The following is a 23,598-nucleotide window of genomic DNA, read 5'->3' on the forward strand; positions in this document are numbered from 1 at the left end:
TTTTGATTCATACTCAACCTCGTGCTCAAAGACAAAACATATTCCTCAAATGGGTATAGAATCACAATTTCTCCCAATTACAAGCTCTTTAATCAATGGTATTAATCTCTTAATTCTCATACCTTTGTCTCGATACACAAGTGCACAAAACTCAAAAACTCATTCTAATAACTAGACAAGGTATCTTAACAACATGCTATCCCAAAACACAATATTCACACCTATGTGATGATGTGTATCCCAAGTTATCTTCCAAAATACCTCTCTAATAAGGAAATTGAAGCAAACAATCCTAAAATAAGCAATTGAACTCTCAAAATCCTTAACAGTCCTTAAAATTCTCATCATGATAACTCACCCTAACAAGAAAACGGGTTTGACCATCAAAAGAAAACCCTTCCCATAACAATATAATACAGTTCTTGTAGAAAATTAAGTTCGGTGTTCAATCAAACAATCTTGATAGCTCACATATAATATCTCACATATTGCATGCTTTCATCAATAAACATTCAGTCATACAACATGCTTGAACACCTCATATAAAAATATGCACATAGGGAAGAATTTAAATTCTAGCCTATATGCCCTTTCTTCTCCTACCCAAGCTCACCAACATGCTAATAAAAGCTTTTAACACATATTTCTTACCTCAATCCTTGCTTCCCTACAAAATGAACAAACTAAAAATATTTTTGACTCCTCTTTTTAAAATAAAAGTTGAAAATAAGCTTCGAAAAAAAAGGCCAAAATATTCGGTCGTCACAAAAAATATTCGGACATACCATAAAATTTCGGATGTCCAAACTAAAAATTTCGGACCTCATAAAAAAAAAGTAAACAGATATTTTGGTCCTCTTATAATCAAAATAAAGTAAAATAACTTGCTTTTAAAACTACTTTATTAAATAAGCACTTGGCCAAGTTTTAAACAAAACACTTTAAAACACGTTATTGGCTTTTAGTGGTAGTAAAAATCTCAACCTAAGCTCCCAGATACCACTTTGTAACACCCTAGAAATTCCTTTCCTTTAAAATACACTTTACTCTTTTTAAAATACGATTTAGGAATATCTAAAACGTTACCGCCACCGTGAAAACGGCTAAGGCAATTATCAAAGACACACAGCGGAAGACTTAACTCAAAACCATTCAAAAACGAATCAACTTAAAAGTCAACCAAACGAAAGTAAATATTAAAACCAAAGTCAAACGAAGTCAAATAAAACCAACCTACAACTTGGAACCATTGAAGGCCCTTATCAAAACCAATTAAATTATGAAAACCTTTGCGTTAGTCTCATAAGCGTAACATAATATAATATTTGAAAGAAACAAACCACATCTCAACTAATATAAACTAGCATGATTCGCTCTTCACTCATGCCCCGTCATGAATATGTTTCAACACCTGAAATGATTATCTCCACTTGCCCCCACTACTCTCCATTAAAATGGATCATCGTAGGGCCAAGATAAAGACATAGCCAAACACAAACAACACACACAATCAGCAAAGCTGAGTACATAAGCGTATTTAAACACACTAACATGCAACTCCTAGCATCACACATACTTACCTCATTGCACCTGTTTACAAGCACACACAACAAACAACAAGACTCTTTGACTGGACACTAAATAATTTATTTAGCGTTGATTACGCATCGAACGGGTTTCCAACTAAACCTTCCTCAATAAATTGAGGACCACTGACACGGGAGCTAACCGTGCCAGCATCACCTATGCCACACATTGGTGGCGGAATTCCAGCGCATAATAATAATAATAATAAAAGGGAATATACAGCGTCCTGTACTCCATTAGAAGTTATGATCAAATATAAAGTCACATAACTCCCCCCATATGTTCATACTCAAGGTATATACGTTCCAAGAGTTTTGGTGCGTAATCTCTTTCACTTTACGTTATTTACATATTATTAAACTTGGTGATGACTCTCAAGCATAACAATTCAATCATCAATAATAATTCAACCATTCAAACGTATCAATTTAATTCTTGAATATTTAGTGACCACATAATATTTAATGTTGAACCCTTTTTAATTCTACCTCAGTGTCATAGACACTGTAAACGCATAAAGCGCCAACAATCCTATCCCTCGGTGTTAAAAACACCTTAAGTGCACAAAGGCACCAACATACAATTTATTCCTTGTGTACATAGACACTTATATAGCTCCTTCTTCATGCTTAAAGCATCAATAAAAATTATATGAACCATAATAAAATTCCTTTTCAATATTCCAAACATAATTAAACAATTAGTTTAATTAAACATGCTCTCTAACATGCCATAAATAAATATGTAGTCCATATAATCATGCCAAAATATAATTTTCCAATCCATAGATCATCACAAATAATTCATGCTTCACAATTCAATCACCAACACCAATAATTCACAATTCTATATATGAACCTTAGCATAATACTACTTGTATTTGATTGAATTTAAGCCTAGCATGATTCTACATCATCAAAATATGCTAAGTACGCGAACGTACCTCAATTAAGCCCATAAAGTAGTGGCCGAAAATACTACAACAATTCCCGAATCAAGTCTCCTACAATAAGGGACAAAAATACTAAATTAATTACTTTTGTATACACAATTTCCAGCAACTTAAACTCACTTTAAACTATTTAGAATAATCTGAAAATTATTTAAAAACCCTTAATTAAACTCTTTTTTAATGGGTAATTAAACCCTTTTAAATAAAATCATGATTCCACTACTTTGATTAAAATTTCAGCAACATAACTTTGTTAAAAACTACTTAAAACTCATCAAAAATCATATCTTTATCTTACTTTATAATCAAAATCAATGGGTATTCAAAATCCCCAATTTGATTGATATAAGAACCCTAAAAATTACATCTTTAATAAATTAGAAACCCTTACTTTAATCATATTCAAATCTGAAAATAATACTTATAATAATAATCTGAAATTATATCTTTTAATCATTTAAAACATGATTTGATACTAAATTAACCATTTTGAAACTAATAAAATCAAAACTAAACTAGTAAATAAAAATAAGAAAAGGAAGAGGAAGAGAGGAACCAAGCCAAAGAGGTGGTGGCTGGCGGCCTGCTGCTGGCCGGAGATGGCAGCGGCGCCAGCGAGCAGCTGCGGTGGAGCCGCGGCAGCAGCGCGGTGGAGGCAGCGGTGTTCCTACGGGAAGACAAAGAAGAGGTTAGAGGAAAATAAAGGATAAAAAGAAAAGAAAGAAAAGAGGAGAGGGGAAAGGCGTGGCTGCTGGGGTCGCCGGCAGGTGGCCGACGGCGGCTGGCCGTTTCCGACGGCGGCAGCAGCACGAGGTGGCGGCTGCTCTGTTCTCACGGGAAGAAGAAGAAGGGGAAAGAAAAGAAAGAAAAGGAAAAGGAAAAAGAGAAAATAAAAAAAATAAAATAAATCTTGACCCTTTGACCTTTTTAGTGGCAAATTTGGGGATCAAAGAGATATTTATAGGATAGGGTAAATTGTAATTATTTGGGCCTCATAAGAAATGGTATGATGGGAAAAATAATTGGCCCAAATAAATAAGTAAATAAAATGATTAGCCTTATAGTGAAAATGGGCTACATTTGGATTAATTAGTTATTTACCCAAAACTAGTTTTATTTATATATTCCAATAATTAAAATAGTTTTGACCCAAAATATATTTTATTATTAAATAAATAAAATATAAAATACGTTAAAAATACGGGGTATTACAGAGCTGAACTGAACTGGACTGATTGGAGCTGAACTGAACTGAACTGAACTGAACTGAATTGAGCTGAAATGAATATTTTATGTGAGAGGGAAATTAAGAGCGAGCTGAGCTGATTGGAACTGAACTGAAATGAACTGAACTGATTAGAGCTGAACTGAAGTGAACTGAACTAAAATTAACTAAATGTGAACAGGCCCTTAATCTTTGAATCTAGTCGGGCTTCAAGAACATTATGGACTTATCAATCTCATAGATTGTGAATGAGGTTTAACCTTTATGGATTAATTAAAAATCGTAGTTTCGTTTGTCACTTTCATGAAATTAAAATATATCCAGAATCATTTACATGTTCTTTAAAAACTTATTGGCGACTCCTTACTTGTCTTTTGTCTCTTTTATTTCAATATCTATTATTCCACATCTTCTTATAATTTCCAAGCATATTCATACGTGCTAAGGTAAGCGCACCAACAATTTGTCACTGAATACAACTGATTTTTGCCAAATAAGCCTGTTTTACTAAGTGAATTATTACTTTTTCAATTGCAATTAATACATACAAATATAGAATGATGCCATGTTGTAGGGACTACCAACTTGCCGAGTATACGCTAAAGTTTACAAGTGTAGTGCACACTATACAACATTCACGAGTTTTCGGTCCTTTATTTCTTCCGGTTTTTCTCCCTTCCCCTTCCATACCCTCTTCCTCGTTTCTCTCTTTGGCTTCAAGTCATTGATCTCTTTACGCTGAAAAGAGTATCATTTATTTTGAAATTAGACTTTTTTCTTACTCTTTTTCTTGTTTCAATATTGCCTTTGTCTGTCAATTATAATAAATCCACAAGACATGCATGTAGTTTGCTTTTGTTTGTTATTTGTCTCTCAAGGGTGGAGTTATGTTTTGATGGCCGCTGGAATTGAGGAGAAGAATACTGTGGGCGGTTCTGTCAGGGGGTGCCTCAATTTCTCATAGTGAGAAACAAACTTTGTAGCTCACATGGCATTTTTTGTAAATAAACCAAGAACTTTATTCAATTGTACGTGGAGCCCACAATAATGAAAAAGTTATTGATTTATTCACGAAAATGCTTCCATGAGAAACAAATTTCGTTTCTCAATACGAGAAACATGGAATTTTCCTTTTCCCAGTCTTAGTTCTATCCATCCTCATTAAGAGAACATAGATAAGATTTACACGTTTTGTCTGCGTCAATGACACGTTTAAGAACATCTTCACCATTAATTCAATATCTTGCATTACCATACATATTTGTATTAGTGGTTATTTGAATCAATTGTATGACAAATTAATTCGTTGGTAAAGATTTATGCGGGAACGAAACAAATATAAATTTTAGACTAAATAAATGAATAAAACAAAAATCTTACTAAGGTAAAACAAATTCATTGTTCCCTAAGACTTTATTGGATGTGTATTTGTTATATACAAGTTTCTTTTTCACTTGACGGATGTCTTTACATTAATAAAGTAATTATTTTAAGTATAAAAGAAAAACTACCGGTTTTAAAAATACAGTTTTAAAGCCGATCTTTACTATATACAGCTAATTCTTAGGTTATAAACTTATTTTACAAAATAAATAAGTTGTAACTCCGTATTTTTTTAAGTTGAAAATAACACTATATAAATAAGACAGAGCCACAGAGGGAGTACCATCTTACAAAGTATGTGCTAAACATTACAAGTGTAGAGCACACTCTCAGGGGTTTGCCAATTCTGCTGGTTTCTCCCCCTTTCCTTCCCTTCTCTCAATTCCATACGCCTTCATTCTTCTTCCTTCCAAATTTTAAACACCACCACCGTCGTCTGCTCCATTCGTCTTTTGTGAACCGATTTGCTTCAATTTCAATTCACGGGTAACAATCAGAATTCTCATCTATCTCATTTTAAGAACTGCATTTTGTTCTTGTTGTATTTTTTCAATTTTTAATTTTTTGTTATTTTTTTTTGGTTATTTTGATTGTAAAAAAAAAAAAAAAAAAAAAAAAAAAAAAAAAAAAAACCCCACGATATTGGCTTTTACCATCTACACTTTTTTTCTTTTTTTACAATTATAAAAAATCTAAAAATTGGTTTTCACCACCAGCCTTTTGAAAATCCGTTTAATGTAATGGTTTAATTTTTAGGTTTTTTTAAAAAATTTTTAATAATTTTTTTTTTAATTTTCGTGTCAAACCCACATGGTCTTTAGAAATTTTGGGGTCATTTAAATTTGGCCCTAAATAGTCTGATTCAAGGTCGAGATTGACAAAAAATTATCGAAAGTGTCTCGTTTTTCTTATTTAAAAATACTTCGATTTGTGTGAAACACACAAAACGAGACACATTTGATAATTTTTTTGTCGATTTGACACCAAATCGAGTTTGTTAGGGATAAAAGATCCCCAAAACCTCATGAAACCATGTTTTTGCCATGAAAATTAAAGAAAATTTGTAATTATATTAGATTTAGAGGTGATCAACATTGGCCCGGCCTGCTAGCCCGGCCCGAAAATATGACGGGTTTGGAAAAGCCTAAAAACAATATGTAGTCAATTACAAAAAAAAACCCGAAAATCCCGTTTTGGCCCGAGAAGTCTGCCGCTTTTCTGCAGGTTTCGGCACTAAAATTTTATTGAGGCCTGCCTGACCCGGTTTTTTTTTTCAATCACCTCTAGTTAGATTTAACGAAAGGTTTTTGACTGCAGGTGCTAAAAAAAAATTCCGTTTTTTTTTCTTTTGTAATATAAAATAATAATAAAAAAGAAAAAAGAGTAGGTGGTAAAAGCCAATGTTGGTTTATTTTTTGTGGTATTTTTTTTAATTTGTTTTTTTTTTTTTTGTTTTAACAAAATGTACTCTTATAATTTTGCAGGGTTCTGCAATTTGAGCAGAGGAAATGGAATTGTCACAGGATGTATTGATAGAGATAATCTCGCGGTTGCCTGTAAAATCATTGGTTCGCCTTAGTACTGTCTGTAAGTATTGGCTATCCATCATTCGTTCAACTGATTTTGCAACCATTCATTATGCAACTCGTCTGCATCTACTGTCAAAAAATCGTCAAGAATTTGATGCCCTGTTGACAACTTTTTTTCCTGCATGTTCCATTTCAATCCTATCCTATGATACCCTTACCTTGAAAACCGCCTTTATGTTCAGACCTTCTGTTGAAGCTGAACCACCTAGCTTTGGTATTTCCCACCGCGATATCATTACAGATTGCTATGTGTACGGCCCTTGTAACGGCCTCTTCCTGTTACAATTGACCAAAGCCTATGAAAATGTGCTTCTGCTGTTTAACCCTGCTACTAGGGAAGTCTTTTGTCTTCCTGATGTAAAATATTTTCGATTTTTTTATGTTGGTTTTGGGTATGATGATGTAACAAATGATTATAAGGTTGTGTGTTTTAATCGTACTGAGGTGACTGCTACTACCATTGTACTGGTGTACTCTCTTGCTGCTAATTCTTGGAGGCATGTTGATGCCGGGTTTTGCTTTGGGCCTGGTAGGAAGTCTGTTGTTTACGGTACTCCTTCTACCTCTAATGGACGCAAACACCATTGGATTGTTTGTGATTTTGCATATGATTTAGCGAATCTTCTCTCATTTGACATGGTTGATGAGAAGTTCATCGAAACCCCTCTGCCTGATGACACAAAGCACTGTCATGGGTTCTTGGATCAAGGCTCCAACAATGATTACCCTACCCTGTATTATTTAGATGACATGATCCAGCATACAAGAGGTATGCATGTATGGGTCTTGAAGGGGTATGGTCCGACAGGGTACTGGGAGAAGCGCGAGCATATCACCCTGCCTGATGTGGTGAGTTTCAGCCTTCAGATGGTGCTGTGGAAGAACAGGAAGATTGTGTTCAGCAATTACGCCGATTTAGACACAATAACATGGTATGACTTGCTGACAAGAGAAATGAGATCGCTTCATGTTACTGGAGACATGAGTATCCTTGGGTATACAGAGAGTCTGATGTCAATTGCAAACTTTGTTCGCCGATCACCACCAACAGCAGCAGCAATAGCTGCTAGAGAGCGCAGACGACAGGCTGACAACGCGCCAGGAGGATCACAGCAACCACATCAACCACAGGGAGAAGATGAAGAGGTTACATCTAGAGAAACTGTGCTGATTCCAGAAGAAAATGCTGCAAATGATGATACTGAAGATGATAGACTGTCAACTGATAGCGCGTTTGAGTTGCCTGATGGATTACAGTATCTAGACCCGGAAGCTGATCAGATTGACTATCGGAATGATGAAAGGTTTAGTCTGCATAGAAGATTGGAGTGGCTGAGGCTCGCCGAGCTGCCTTACTGCCTTCATGAAGTCAATCAGCCAATACCTCCCAATGCTTGCAGGTTCTAGGTTCGGATTTTAATTCGGATATCAGCATCTATCTATCCTTTAATTTGTGTTTTAATTTCTGTTTTATGTTAGCAGCAGAAGACTGCAGACTTGTTTAATTTGGTGTTTTTTTTCTTTTATGTTTGTTGTACTATTTGGAATTTGAAATGTACTTTTAAGTACAATCTATCTTTTCTGCAATTTCAGTTGGTAATTGTTAAATATGTTATTGTTTAAACTGTTTTTTCTAGCAGAGGATTTCATGTTTTTATTGCAGGTCTAATTTATAAATCGGACCAACCATACATCTTGTTTCTAGCAATCGCGACACACTATTGTGTGATTCATGTGATTGCTTAGATGATTTGGTTTTTCTTTTCTTTGGTCTGCATACAACTCTATAAAGTCTGTCCAATCTCTTGCTGTTGTCAAACAAGTTGATTATATATCAAGTTAGGAATGTCATTAGCATCTACGCAATCTCGATCTTAATTAGCTTAAAGGGTGATTGTTGAAGGATGATTAAGTTTAATGTGATAGTGCTACCCAATCCAACAACTCATCAGTTAGCATATTCTTGAAATCCATGTTACTTAAGCATAAGGAGCCACCAAGTTTGTAAAATACTAAGTAATGATGTAAATTGAATTCGATATCAAGTCTTATTATCTTGATCATATATACCCTTAACTATAATTTGTCATTAGGCAATCAAGTTAACAACAACTTATTTCTTTTTTTTTTTTTGTTTTGAAAGATAACAACTTATTTCATTGTAAATTAAGATTACATTAATTCTCATTACTCTCTCTGTCCCTTAATAAATAGCCGCTTTCTAGCATTTATTACTCACATAATTAAGAGAAAGAGACTTATAATTTAGGGACGGAGGGATACTACTAATTATTTATTAATTGATTAAGCATTTGGAATGTGCTGTATGGACTAATTAAGCAATTTATGCAAATATCAAAGAATTATTATTTATTTATTTATTTGGATAGCATCAAAGAATTAAGGATTTTTTGCGAAAAACTATCTTTTAAAGTTCGGATTTTGCGAAAAACTACCCTAAAAACAAAATGTTGTAATTAACTACCTTATAAAGTATAAAATGTTGTAATTGACTACCTCCCACCGGAAAACACATTTGACTTTTATTTTCCGACGTTGACCATGTCATGTGAGAGTCACATGAGCGTTTAATGACTTAGTTCCTCCCACTTTCCCCCAAATTTTCCCACTTTACACCAACTCTTTCCCTTAACAATACGATTAATAATATTTTATATTGCTTATTTGCAATCCCTTTGATAATTATATGGGTTGAATTGGTGTAAAGCGGAAAAATTTGGGGAAAAAAAAGGGGAAATTAAGTCATTTAAGGGTCACGTGACATTGTCAATGTCGGGAAATAAAAGTCAAATGTGTCATTCCGGTGAAAGGTAGTCAATTACAACATTTTATACTTTATAAGGTAGTTAATTACAACATTTTGTTTTTAGGGTAGTTTTTCGCAAAATCTAAAGTTTAAAAGGTAGTTTTTCACAAAAAGTCCAAGAATTAATTACCACAAGTAACAGACTTTTCAAAAATCCAAAAAAAAAATTATCAAGAAAATTCAGATTACACTCGCATACAGTCAATTTAAAAAAGAGGGTAATGTTGTCAAAAAGTAAAACCTTTAAATAAAAATAAACTTTAAATTTTGGTGATTACAAGCTTTGTATATGAGACATAAGGAGTACCGGAAGTGGAGTACTAAACTTGTTGAATCCCATTGTACCCCACTTATGAGTGTCCCACATTGGAGAAAGAGGAGAGTAGATTTCAGTTTATAAGGTAGAGGAGTACCTCCTACTATTGCCAATTGGTTTTAGTATGGAAGCTCCAAAGCCTTGTTTGTGGCCCAAACTCTCCTCCTCCTTGTTCGGGTTGCCCAGGCCCATTTCATATTGTTTCGAAATTTAACATGGTATCAGAGCCCGGGTTGCGGGTCTCTTCTAAACTGGGTATTTAATCGCTACTGGATAAGGATTTACCTCGACAGGATGTCCAGCCCCTAAGAGGATTATTGATCTGGCCTTATCCAGTTAGCTCTGAAGTTCTAAGGACACTCATAAGTGAGGGGGAGTGTTGAATCCCATTGTAGCCCACTTATGAGTGTCCCACATTGGAGAAAGAGGAGAGATAGTTTCACTTTATAAGGTAGAGGAGTACCTCCTACTATTGCCAATTGGTTTTAGTATGGAAGCTCTAAAGCCTTGTTTGTGGACCTAACTCTCCTCCTCCTTGTTCGGGTTACCCAGGCCCATTTCATATTATTTCGAAATTTAACAAAACTAGAGAGGTTTTTTTTTTTTTTTTTTTTTTTTTGAGAGAGAGAATTTGTCCTCTAAAACTCTACTTTTTGTTGTTGTTGCTGTTTGTAAATGAATTAATTTCGTTATTATACTAATTGACTATTGGGTATGGTTATAATGATGAAATTAATGCTTGGGTTATAATTCATTATTGGGTTAATTTCCCAATAGTCAATTATAGAGTAATAATGTTGGGAAATTAATGTTGTTGTTATTAATGCTTCTACAGTAAATTTATCTATCTTATTGATACAGTACTCACAATCTAGTCTTTTTCCTGACATTGGTTCACATATTTTGCAAAATAGACTACACATTTTTTTAGAGTTGCATTGAGACTTAATTTCTACAACCAATTGAAGGTTGGTGTACGTAGTGGCGATTGGGACTACACTTGGTAGGAAGGACCTGTGTTCGATTCCCCACAACAATAATTGGGAAGGTGAAGAATTAGAAAGATAATTGCTTGCCTTCTCATTAATCGCAATTGGGAATATATAAGCAATACAACTCCTAGTCCTCGTATGACAAGATAACGTAGGATCTTAGGAAATTAACTAAAATAGAATATGATAAACATATGGAAATAAATCTAAATATTCTAAATATATGATAATATCTCAATACCCCCCCTCAAGTTGGAGCGCTTGGATCATAAGTGCCCAACTTGGAAAGAAGGTAATCAAACTGTGCTTTCCCAAGTGCCTTTGTAAATATATCCGCAAGCTGTGAAGTAGTCGGAACATGAGAAGTAGATATCCACCCCTCGGAAATTGCATCACGAACGAAATGACAATCAATCTCAATATGCTTTGTACGTTCATGAAAAACCGGATTCTGTGCAATATGCAGAGCCGCTTCATTGTCACAAAATAGCTTAATCGCTTTTGGATGTTGGACTCCAAGACTCAACAATAAAGCCTTCACCCATTTTAGCTCTTTTGAGCACGAAGACATGGACCTATACTCGGCCTCTGAAGAAGAGAAAGAAACAGTTGGTTGCTTCTTAGTTTTCCATGAAATTGGAGATTTTCCAAGAAAAACTAGCCAACCAGTTAAAGAACGACGAGTCAATGGGCAAGCAGCCCAATCTGAATCACACCAACCCTGCAGATTCAAATCACAATCAGAGCTCAACAAAATACCTTGACCGGGAGTTCCTTTCAAGTAACGAACCACCCTCATTGCAGCATCCCAATGTTCACTACGAGGTTGCTGCATAAACTGAGACAAAATATGAACTGAATACGCCAAATCAGGACGTGTAACAGTAAGATAAATCAGACGACCAACAAGCCGTCGATAAGACTCTGGATCAGAAAGAAAATCACCAGTTGCCAACCCCAACTTGTGATTCTGCTCCATGGGAAAACCACTAGGCTTCGCGCCTAGTAAACCTGTCTCAGAAATAATATCCAGAGTATATTTCCGTTGACATAAGAATAAACCTGCAGAGCTACGAGCCACTTCGATCCCCAAAAAATATTTTAAAGGACCTAGATCCTTCATTTTAAAACAGTCACTCAAATATGCCTTAAAAACATTCAATGCAGCGGAATCGTTCCCAGAAATAATCAAATCATCAACATACACTAAAACTGTAATCTGAGTATCACGAGTAGTAAGAGTGAATAAAGAATAGTCAGAGTAAGATTGTTTGAAACCGTACTGTTTTAAGGCAGTGGTGAGTTTAGCAAACCAACATCGAGGTGCTTGCTTCAAACCATAGAGTGACTTCTTTAATCTGCAAACCAAAGAGGGATCGGAACACTGAAAGCCTGGTGGTAATTTCATGTAAACTTCTTCATCCAAGTCACCATGAAGAAATGCATTGTGAACGTCCATCTGATGAATTTCCCAATTCTTGGCGGCCGCAATAGCAAGAACAGTACGAACCGTCGTCATTTTAACAACCGGAGCAAAAGTCTCATCATAATCGACACCTTCCTTCTGATGGTTCCCATATACCACCAAACGAGATTTAAGTCGCTCAACTTCACCGTTGGCAAGAAACTTGGTCTTATAGACCCATTGACTCCCTAGAGCCTTCTTACCTGGAGGAAGAGGCTCCAAAATCCAAGTACCATTGTTCTCTAACGCTCGAATTTCTTCATTCATGGATTTACGCCACCCTTCATGTTGCAAACTTCGGTTTTATCAATCAATAAATAAATCCAAACAGCTCTAGAATAATCATCGACAATTGTTAAAAAATAACGAGCCCCACATGACGAAACATGTCTATATGGACCCCATAAATCACAATGTATTTTCTCAAAAATTCTAGAAGATTTATTTTCACTCAAGGGAAATTTATCTCTATGATGTTTAGCACGAAAACATACTTCACAACTTTTATCTAAGCTACCTTTATTATTGCTAATAGGAGGAAGTAACTTAACCACTTTTTCCGAAGGATGACCCATTCTTCTATGCCAAAGCTCCAAATCTGATGTTGCTTCAACCACAGACACCCGTTGCACCACATTCGGTTTGCCATAGAAATAATATAGTCCGTCCCTTCTAAGTCCCGTTCCAATCAGCTGCTTCAGTCGGTCCTGTATAGCACACATATATGAGTTAAATTGGACAACAACATTTAATTCATCGCTAAGTTGGGTTACAGAAAGCAAATTGCAATTAAGATTTGGCACATAAAGAACTCCAGTAACGGTAATTTGATCAGATAACTTGACCGATCCTTCCAAAGTAGCAAGCACGCAATCACCATTCGGCAACCCAACGGGACATTCAATATAACGAGTGTCAAATAACCAAGAATAATTTCCGGTAACGTGATGAGTCGCTCCGGTATCAATTATCCAACAAGAATCATCAAACTTACCATGTAGGCGATTTTCGGGAATAGTTGTATTACCAATAAACCCCGAGAGTGCCTTCCATTGTTCGGCAGTGAACACTTGATTCGAGGAAGCTGCGGCCTTGCTAGAAGAATCCCCTGCTGCTGCCATATTAGCACGAGCCCCCCCTTTCCCCGAGCCTTCTCTCGGCCCCGGGGTCCAACCTGCGGGATAGCCAATCACCTCGAAGCATCGAGACGGATCGTGACCCTTCTTCTTGCAGTGAGGGCACGGAGCTTTGAACCAGCACGAGTTAAAATCGTGCCCCTGTTTCTTGCAGTGGGAGCAAACAGAGCTTCGACCACCTGAGTTAGCTCGGAGAGCAAAGCCCACAGCTTCTGTCGGCTTGGCTTCGGCCTCCTTTCTTGCGTTGCGGACACGTTCGTCCTGAACCACCAACTGATACGCCCTGTCGAGGCTAGGTAAGGGATCTTGAGATAAAATATTAGAACGGAGTGAGGCGTAATAATCCGAATAAAGGCCCATCAGAAAATCATGAAGCCTTGATTGATCCCGACGCTGTTCATGAAGCTTCCCTGCCGTACAAGAAGAGCAGCACTGGCAGGATATTAACGGTTGGTGGTGATCTAATTCGAGCCATAGAGCATGTAATTTGCCATAATAAACTGAAACAGACATGGTTTTGCTCTGTTCACACCGAGCAATTGAAGAACGAAGTTGCTGTATACGAGGGCCATTGGTCTGTGCGAATCGTTTTTGGAGATGATCCCAAAACAGCTTTACTTCTCTGAATTTTGACAGGGATGATTTTACTTCCGGAGAAATCGTATTGGAGAGCCAAGAAATCAACATTGCGTTGATGGCAGTCCAATCCGATTTTGTACAGGAAGACGCAGGCACTGTAATCGTACCATCAAGAAATTCAAACTTGCGTCGTGCCTCAAGGGCAGTTTGGATATCGGCAGCCCACTCATCGTAGTTGTCGCCGGTAAGTCGAGTAGGTGTAATGTAGTCTCCAGGTCTGTCTTGAGGACCTAGATAATAAGGGGAATTTGGTTCAATTTTAATCGGAGGTGGTGGCGGTGGCGGTGGCGGTGGTACACCATCATCACCAGGCATGGTGAGTTATAGAAAAAAAAAAATCAAGAAAAATATCCTGCTCTTGATACCATGAAGAATTAGAAAGATAATTGCTTGCCTTCTCATTAATCGCAATTGGGAATATATAAGCAATACAACTCCTAGTCCTCGTATGACAAGATAACGTAGGATCTTAGGAAATTAACTAAAATAGAATATGATAAACATATGGAAATAAATCTAAATATTCTAAATATATGATAATATCTCAATAGAAGGGACAGGAACCTGACCACCCAAATATGATCCCGAATCCAGATTAGCCTAAAGGGTGAACCGGGTAGAACACAAAAAAAAAAAAAAAAAAAAAAAAAATTTATACAACATATATAATAGTAAACCTACTTATTAAGGTAGATTCGCCTATAAATTTTGACATAAATATGATTTAAAATACATAAAAATATGATTAAAAGAATATAACATGCATGTATATAATAAAAGAACATTAATCGAGATTACATAAATAATCTTCAATGTAATAACAACGACAATTTTATTAGTTTCACGAAATACGATCCTTTGATACATGATTAATTACGAAATCAGGAGAGCTTTTAAACAATACAACTCATATTGTATTACAACTAACAATCAACTTAGTTTAACTTGATACATCTAAGAGCTTCTAAGTACATATTATATCATAATCAGTTTTATTAGTCTTGGAATTATCCAAAGCCTTCTTCTTAGACACCTCCCAAGTACAACTACATCTTGATTCGTTTGGCAATTGATTCCGGCAAAGAGGACAAGTATCATGACCGCAATCCTTAACCCATCGATCAATACAAGTCTTGTGAAACATATGATGGCATGATACTAATCTTGCAACTCGATTATTTGCACAACAATCCGACTCCTCTTCTTGTCGCGCCACTTCTTGAACATCATCATTCGATCTCTTCCTCTTCTTCCCCGTGATTTTAACCCCTTCGAGACAAATTGCACACCTAAAACCCTCACCCTCCGTAGGCAAACCTTCTTCTTTAACCACCTCCATTGCGCGCCGTGGTTGAGGTTGTTCCTCCCGGTAATCAACCCAAGTGATCAACCTTTCCTTGTTACGTGACATACAATGTCTCTCAATATTGTTCACAATTTCATACACGGCACCAGTCCCGTACAATTCCGAGTTAGCAACCCTACGTCGAAGACTCGAAACCTTCTCGTACATGTCTTGTAGCACTTCATTAGGGTTAGGGTGAATCACAACCGATGTAAGATAATTCGATAAAAAACTTTTGCACGATTCACAATCTACGGGATTATAATTCCCTAATAACTCTATCTTAGTTTTGACATACGCAGACGAAGTTGTTTCATCTTGTTGTTCGTCACACTTAACCCAACGCTCCCACTCATCATATCGAACGAAAATCTCCATATCTTTACAATTTTTCGGCTTTCGTGTTGTTGCTTGATGATGCTCACAATCGATCACTTTGTTGTTGACTCGTACCTTCCCCATTGATAGCACAATCAAAGTATTTTTCACTCTAAAAACCTTCGTATATTTTCACTCACGCACTCTAAAAAACTTGCCTTTAATTTTATAATTTTTGTTAACAACAAATTTAGAAAAATCAATAAACCTAACTACATTACATTATATAGAAATGAGAATCCATGATTCGTTAGCTTGAGGATCAAGCTACACGGTAATTAAGTCGGTGATTGCAAATTTTATAGATTTTATTGATGAAAACTTTCCTAAACATGAAACTATAAAACCGTTAAGAAATATTGGGGTTTTTGGGAAAGTATTTAAAATTTGTTTGGACTTTTGAGTATCGGCCCAATCTAATTATGTCTATGTATCCATTAAAAAGAGGGTATTTGCTTACATCAAAACCAATTTGATTAATTTTTTTTTAAGGAAAAAAACCAATATGACTTTAAACAACACTAATTAATATTACGGTGTTTCAAAAAAAAAAAAATAAATAAATAAATAAATTAATACTACGGAGTATTATTAAAAAAAAAAGAAGTTGAAATCATACATTTCTTCCATCCCAATCCCGTAATCATTCCCATAATTTTTTTTTTAAAAAAATCATACATCGCTTCCACCCAATCCCCTAATCACGCCTATTTAGAAATTAATTACGCCTATTTAGGGCCTGTTCACATTTGCTTAATTTCAGTTCAGTTCAGCTCCAATCAGTTCAGTTCAGTTCAGTTCGAATCAGTTCAGTTCAGTTCAGCTCTTAATTTCCCTCTCACCTAAAATATTCATTTCAGCTCAATTCAGTTCAGTTCAGTTCAGTTCTGTTAGAAAGATATGATAGAATCTTCAATATGTTATCATTAGGCAAGATATATTTGCTAGATATTATATTATCTTATCTTAGGAAAGGATATTATTTAGGCTTCCTAGTTTGATATGGTTTGTTCCTTGGGGCTCAAGGTCCTCTTGTATAAATATGATTGTTCTATGAATAATAAAGGCAAGCTATTGAATCGTAATATTATCATGGTATCGGAGCCACGAGGTTCTTAATAAATTTTTTTTAACCACCGTATACATTGCCTCCCGGCGGTGACAATCCACCGCCACCACCACCTAAAATTGAACCAAACTCCCCGTATTATCTAGGCCCTCAAGATCGTCCTGGTGACTTCATCACTTCCCAACACCTAAAACTAAACAACTTCAACGATTGGTCTCATGCAATTTTTATTGCCTTATCTTCCAGGAGAAAATTTGGATTCTTGGATGGTACGATTTACACCTACGCTCCACCTTGTACGAAGGATGACTGGGTCACGATACAATGTATGCTCGTGTCTTGGCTTATGAACACGATTGATCCGGAGGTGAGGTCCATGCTTTCAAATTATGACAACGCCAAAAAGCTTTGGGATGATTTACATGAGCGATTTGGTCTTGTTAATGGACCACGGATACAACAAATTAAATCCGAAATTAATCGGTGTGAGCAAACCAAAACAATGCCAGTAGCGGTGTACTTTAGCAATCTCTCGGTCTTGTGGGATGAACTTGATAAGCATGAGCCCTTGATTGCTTGTAAGTGTGGCAAGTGTACTTGCGACATAGGCAAGAAGCACGCAAACAGACGCGAAGGGGATCGTCTCCAGCAGTTCCTTCTCGGCCTTTACTCTGACTATTATGCGGCTCTTCGCTCTACTCTTCTATCACAAGAGCCTTTACCCTCCTTGAACCGTGCCTTTCAAACTATTGCCCAGGAAGAACGGGTTCGAGGAATTGCAACATTAAAAGACGAGGCTCCGGAAGTTACTGGTTTTGCTGTACGGTTGGAGAGCACCTCCAAGCCTCGTCTATCTCGCGCGGAAAGGGCAGCCTTGGTGTGTACTTTCTGTCACAAAAAGGGGCACGATGCTACAACTTGATTCGATAAGCATGGTGTGCCCCCATGGTATATTGAAAAATACGGCTCGAAGGAGGACCCTCGTGGGTCTACTCGTGGCAGAAGCACGCCTGTCAAGGCCAATGCAACTCCACCACCTGCTGCGCCATCATCCACCACTGCCTCGGCTTCTTCTCCGCTTCCGCAACTCACTCCCGAGCAGTGGCAAGCCGTCATGGCTGTTATGGGTAACGCGCCACCTCCTTCTCACCGCTTGAATGGTAAGTGGATTATTGACACCGGTTGCTCTCACCACGTCACCGGTGATTTTTCTTGTTTATTGGATGTTCGTGATGTCTCCCCATGCAATGTGGGTCTTCCGGATGGTACTAGTGTGATTGCTATGAAAGAAGGAGTCGTGAAATTAACAGACAAAATACTTCTTCACAATGTGCTTTTTGTTCCTAAATTAAATTGTAACTTAATTTCGGTTTCACAATTGTGCTCTACTAATAATTGTGAAGTCATAACTAACTCTAATACATGTACTATACAGGACCAACGCACGAGGGAGGTGATTGGAACGGGTGATCTCAAGGATGGACTATATTATCTCCGGGAAAAAACCTCTATTGCGGCTATTTCAGTTGAAGACACCTTGAAACTGTGGCACAAACGGCTGGGTCACCCTTCTGAAAAAGTTGTAAAATTACTTCCTTTTCTTAGTAATTCTAGTGCTCATTTAAATAAAGATTGTGAAGTGTGTCATCGTTCTAAACACACTAGAGACAAATTTCCTTTGAGTGATAATAAAGCTTCCCGTATTTTTGAAATAGTGCATTGTGATTTATGGGGCCCTTATACCGAACCTTCTTCTTGTGGTGCACATTATTTTTTGACTTTGGTAGATGACTATTCCCGTGCTGTATGGATATATTTATTGGTTGATAAAACTGAGGTCTTTAGAATATTTATGTCCTTTATTGCCATGATTGATAGACAATTTTCACAGAAAATAAAAATTGTGCGTAGTGATAATGGAACCGAATTCTTTTGCTTGAAAAATTATTTCCTAGCACAAGGTATCCTGTTTCAAACCTCTTGTGTTGGCACACCTCAACAAAACGGGAGGGTAGAGAGAAAACACCAACACATCCTTAATGTTGCTCGTGCCCTTCGATTTCAGGGGGGGTTACCAATATATTTTTGGGGGGAGTGTGCCCTGCCGGCCGCTCATATAATAAATCGCACTCCTTCAGTTCTTTTAGGCAATAAAACACCGTATGAAATGTTGTTTGGCACCCCACCTTTATTTAATGAATTACGAGTATTTGGCTCTTTGTGTTTTGCTCATAACCAAAAGGCAAAAGGGGATAAATTTGCAAGTCGTAGTCGTAAATGTATATTTGTGGGGTACCCTTTTGGGAAGAAAGGATGGTATTTATTTGACTTGGATAAAAAGGAATTTTTTGTTTCTCGTGATGTGCGTTTTTTTGAGGATGTGTACCCTTATTTGGATGCCGAAAGCACCAATATTGATATAGCTACGGATGGTATGAATGCTACAATAAATATGGAGGAGAGTGTGGATTTTTTTACTCCTATTTTCGACAGTGAGGAGGGGGACTCTATGCCGCAGTCACCACCTGCTCACACCCCTCACTCACTGCCGCCCACACCCACCACCCAGCCGCACAGCCCCATCACGTCTCCTGACACGTCAGCTGTACGGACAGCAGGTGGTAAGGACTCCACGGCACCCGAGCCAATGGGGCGTGGCTACCGTCCGAAGTATGCAAACCCAAAATATAAATATGATTGTTCCTTGGGGCTCAAGGTCCTCTTGTATAAATATGATTGTTCTATGAATAATAAAGGCAAGCTATTGGATCGTAATATTATCAAGTTCAGTTCAGTTTCAATCAGTTCAGTTCAGTTCAGTTCAGCTCCAATCAGTTCAGTTCAGTAAATATGAACAGACCCTTAGAAATTAATTTTTTTTCATCAAAAATAAATTATGAAAACAAATTCAGCGTTTTATCTCAAAGGAAGTTAATTGTTCATAAACCCACAGCTGAAAGTAGTAAATATCTTTCTAATAATTCCAATTCACTATGCATTCACATTTACAGTTTCGCTTATGTATTATTAAAATTTGTTTTCTGCATTTAAAAGAAGTACTATGTTTGATTTGCAGAAAGGTAATTGTAGACCAAATGACTAATAGTGAGTCAAGTTCAAATAAGCATGTTTCTTCTATTTTATGTATATTGCAAAACAATGAATTAGAAAAATAAATTTGTAGTCCTTATTTAGTTATATTTATATATATTGTATTGTGGAGTACAAGATTTCCTTATAAATTGCCGAACAACATTTATATATTGTAACTATTATATATGATAAATTTTTCAAAATTGACTAACTTTTAAGAGTATTGTACATTAAAAATGCTAACGTAACAGTATAACACTATTTTTATAATATTGCCTGTTACTATAAGATACGATAGTAATGATGTTTATATATTAAAAAAAATATATATTTATTTACTCATTATGTAATGTTGAGATTCCACATTATTTTAGGAAAAATTAGAAAAAATAATCTCAACTTTGTCTAATTTATGTAGAATAATCCCAACTTTCGTTAATACTGGAATAATCCGAACTTTGGGGGGTATTATTTTTCTTCAATCCCAAATACCGGTTACCGGTTGAATGGTTTTTTTATTTTTTTGTTAAAAATGACACGTGTCAAAAATTAATTGGTTGAAAAATAAAATAAAAAAAAAAACAAAAAAAAACCAAAATTAAAAAAGAAAAAACCACCCAGCCTAAACCCCAACCACCCTAAAAGTCCGGCAACCCGCCAGCCCAACCACCTCCCTTGTCGGTCAGCCGTCTCTCCCCCCCCCCCCCCCCCACTGGAGTCGCTGCTCCAAGCCAGACCCACCCCCCCTACCCGAAACTCCCACGCCACCAGCCAAACCCCCAAAACCACTAGCCCCACTCCCGAAAACAACCAGCTCCAATCTCGAAACATCTCTCTAAACCACCAACCCCACTCGAAAACCCCACTAAACCACTTTGTCCACTCCCGAAAACCACCAAAAACCCCTTCCCCACTATCGAAAACCCTAGCCGCTAGGTTTTCGAGGTGGGGGGAAAAGTAATTGGGGTTTTTTTTCGGGAGTGGGAAACGCCGTGCTTTAATGGTTGCGTGGGGCCGGGGTTGCAGGGGAATTCGAGGAAGGGGGAAAACGGCGAGGAAGAATGCGGTCCACCGAAGAAAGAACGGCGGCTGTCCGACGATGACGAGGCGGCGAACTTTCTGTGGTGGTGGAGGTTAGGGTGGAATGGTGCTGCTGCTGGCTGGGTTTTTCTTTTTTCTTTTTTTTTTTGTTTTTTTTTAATTTTTTTTTACCAATCAGGACTTGACACGTGTCAAGTGACCTGATATTATAGGTCATTGACTTTGGTTGACCGGTTTGGAATTGAAGAAAAAGAATGACCCCTAAAGTTCGAATTATTCCAGAATAATCAAAAGTTGGGATTATTCTAGCAAAATTGATGAAAGTTGGGATTATTTTTTCTAATTTTTCCATTATTTTATTGATGTTTATGTTTTAAAAATAAAAAATTACAATACAATAATCAACCGTGCATCACACATGTTTAAGACTAATTAGTAATTACAAGTATAAAATAGCTTAATCTGTAGACCATAAATTAATTAACACCCCTTATTAATTGGCAATGAATTAGGATTCTCCGCACTTGAACATTTGTAATTACACAACCCCTTATTACACCGCGCCTTATTACACGATCTTTTTAATTATACTTCTTACAAAAATTCCAACAAAAAAGATCTACATAAATCTATGACGGCGCAGAACACAAAACCTACAAAAATTTCAACCCAAAATTATTAAGAAAAACTACAAGGTAGTGTAAATTTGTCCGAAAATAAAAACAGCAAACTATTATCTGTTGTATTAATTCAGAGCACTAATTAAAACTGAATACGGAGTACAAGCTACTGTATCAACATTGATCATTATTGCTGAACCAAAGCATATGCTAATCTTAAACCAAAATGCAAGAATAAGTACTAAACTGGTCCATATACATACCGTTGTACTCACATTCAAAGTATCAATAGAAAAACAATCAATTACCCAAAAATCAAATATACATCAATGATAAATCAAACGATTACTCGACAAATTAATATCGTTGCAAACATAGAACGAATGATTTAGATAGATAAATGTAACATATTCATCACCAAAAACAAATTGTATCTCATTGCCGAGGTTACAAAATTAGATCAAATTTAAAGTAGTAATATAATGCTAATTTACTACTTTAAATTGATCGATTAAAACTGAGATACTATAGAATACTGTAACACTAAATATCTAATACTACTAGTAACCTTACATAAAACCCTAATCTTGATTAGTCAAATTCGAAGAACAATTAATAATATTATTAATCGAATTAACCCTAGAAGAAACTTGATCACGTAAACCCTCAAGAGAAACCTTCAATTGCTCAAGCTCCGAAAGCCCTAAATTATCAATCGGCTTGTCCCACCAAAACCCGACCTCGCAATTATCACCACGTGGACTACTCCCATTGGTCCATTTCTTCTCAACCTCAATATTACTCAAAACCCTCTTATACTGCTCAGAAGGTACAACACCCGTACCAAAGTAATTATTCTCATTCTCATTACCGCCATTTATTCCCGCCGTATAATTAATGTAGCGATTAACGATCGTGTCGGCATTGGGGTGACCGAACGAGTAGAGCTTCCCAGCGCCGGAGAAAGTGATGACGGCAATCTCGGAACCGGTTAAAGAACATAACTCAGCAGCCTTCTTAAACAACCCGCCTCGCCGCTTCGTAAACGTAACTTGTCTGCTTGTTTTGCTGATGATAGGCTTCCATTCGTTAATCCTCTGCTTTCCTCCGGCTTTTTTCTTCGTCGTGATCGGCTCGATTAAGAAATCTTCGGGAAAATTTAGGGTTTGATCTTCCATTGTTGAAACAAATTTAGGGTTCGATCGATACAATTAATGAAGGTAGTTTATGGCGGTGAATTTTAGAAAGGTGTAATGACTAATGAGGAAGGAGCGGTGGGTTATGTTGCTGTATTTATAGAAATAAATTGAGGAGAGAGAAAGTGGGGTGAAAAAAAAACTAGCATTAGGTTGTCTTTGGTAAACAAAATTTATAATGTGGTCTTAAGTTTTTTAAATTTAATTAAAAAACTAGCATTAGGTTGTCTTTGGTAAACAGAATAATCTCTATTATATAAGTTTAGGGGTGAGGTATGGTGTCCACTTGAAAATAACACACTACCTTACTCATTCTTCATCATTGTTAGTCAAGTGGGGGCAATTTTATCAAATGTGTAATAAAAATCTTTCATAATGACACTTGATTTATGAAATTAATTGTATCCTAACTAAAAATACTACCTCCGTTTAATATTAGTTGCAACGATTTGACATATAGTGTGAGTGCTAAATGTCAAGTCGTTGCAACTAATATTAAACGGAGGTAGTAAATAATCACAATTTATAAAATGGCAAAAACAATTAATATTTATTTAAAAGAATTTTAAAATTATGTGCGAACTTATTAAATTTTCTGTAAAGCTAATGTAGTTGACGTATCATTAACATTCTATAAACATCAAGCCTGATTTTAATATTTAAAAATTCTCTATAGTATCGCACAAAAAGCTAGCAACATGTCACCAGATGGAGATGGGAGTACCTGCTAAATAGAGAGGAAACG

General features: G+C 36.4%; 2 protein-coding genes across 2 annotated transcripts; both read right to left on the minus strand.

The window, feature by feature from the left end:
• Nucleotides 1-11,118: 11,118 nt before the first annotated feature.
• LOC145603928 (uncharacterized) lies at nucleotides 11,119-14,426 on the minus strand. The gene is made up of 2 exons (XM_081659896.1): nucleotides 12,704-14,426; nucleotides 11,119-12,617 (listed from the first exon to the last, which is right to left on the minus strand). Exons 1-2 carry the CDS (start codon nucleotides 14,424-14,426, stop codon nucleotides 11,119-11,121), a joined length of 3,222 nt encoding a protein of 1,073 aa, XP_081516022.1.
• A 7,628-nt stretch (nucleotides 14,427-22,054) lies between these two features.
• On the minus strand, nucleotides 22,055-23,242 carry LOC145606149 (agamous-like MADS-box protein AGL62). Its single transcript, XM_081662203.1, has one exon. The coding sequence runs from the start codon at nucleotides 22,833-22,835 to the stop codon at nucleotides 22,239-22,241; it is 597 nt and encodes a 198-aa protein (XP_081518329.1). The 5' UTR covers nucleotides 22,836-23,242; the 3' UTR covers nucleotides 22,055-22,238.
• Nucleotides 23,243-23,598: the final 356 nt, after the last annotated feature.

This window comes from Chenopodium album, chromosome 22 (genome assembly GCF_948465745.1).
Source record: "Chenopodium album chromosome 22, dcCheAlbu1.1, whole genome shotgun sequence".
NCBI lineage: Eukaryota > Viridiplantae > Streptophyta > Magnoliopsida > Caryophyllales > Amaranthaceae > Chenopodium > Chenopodium album.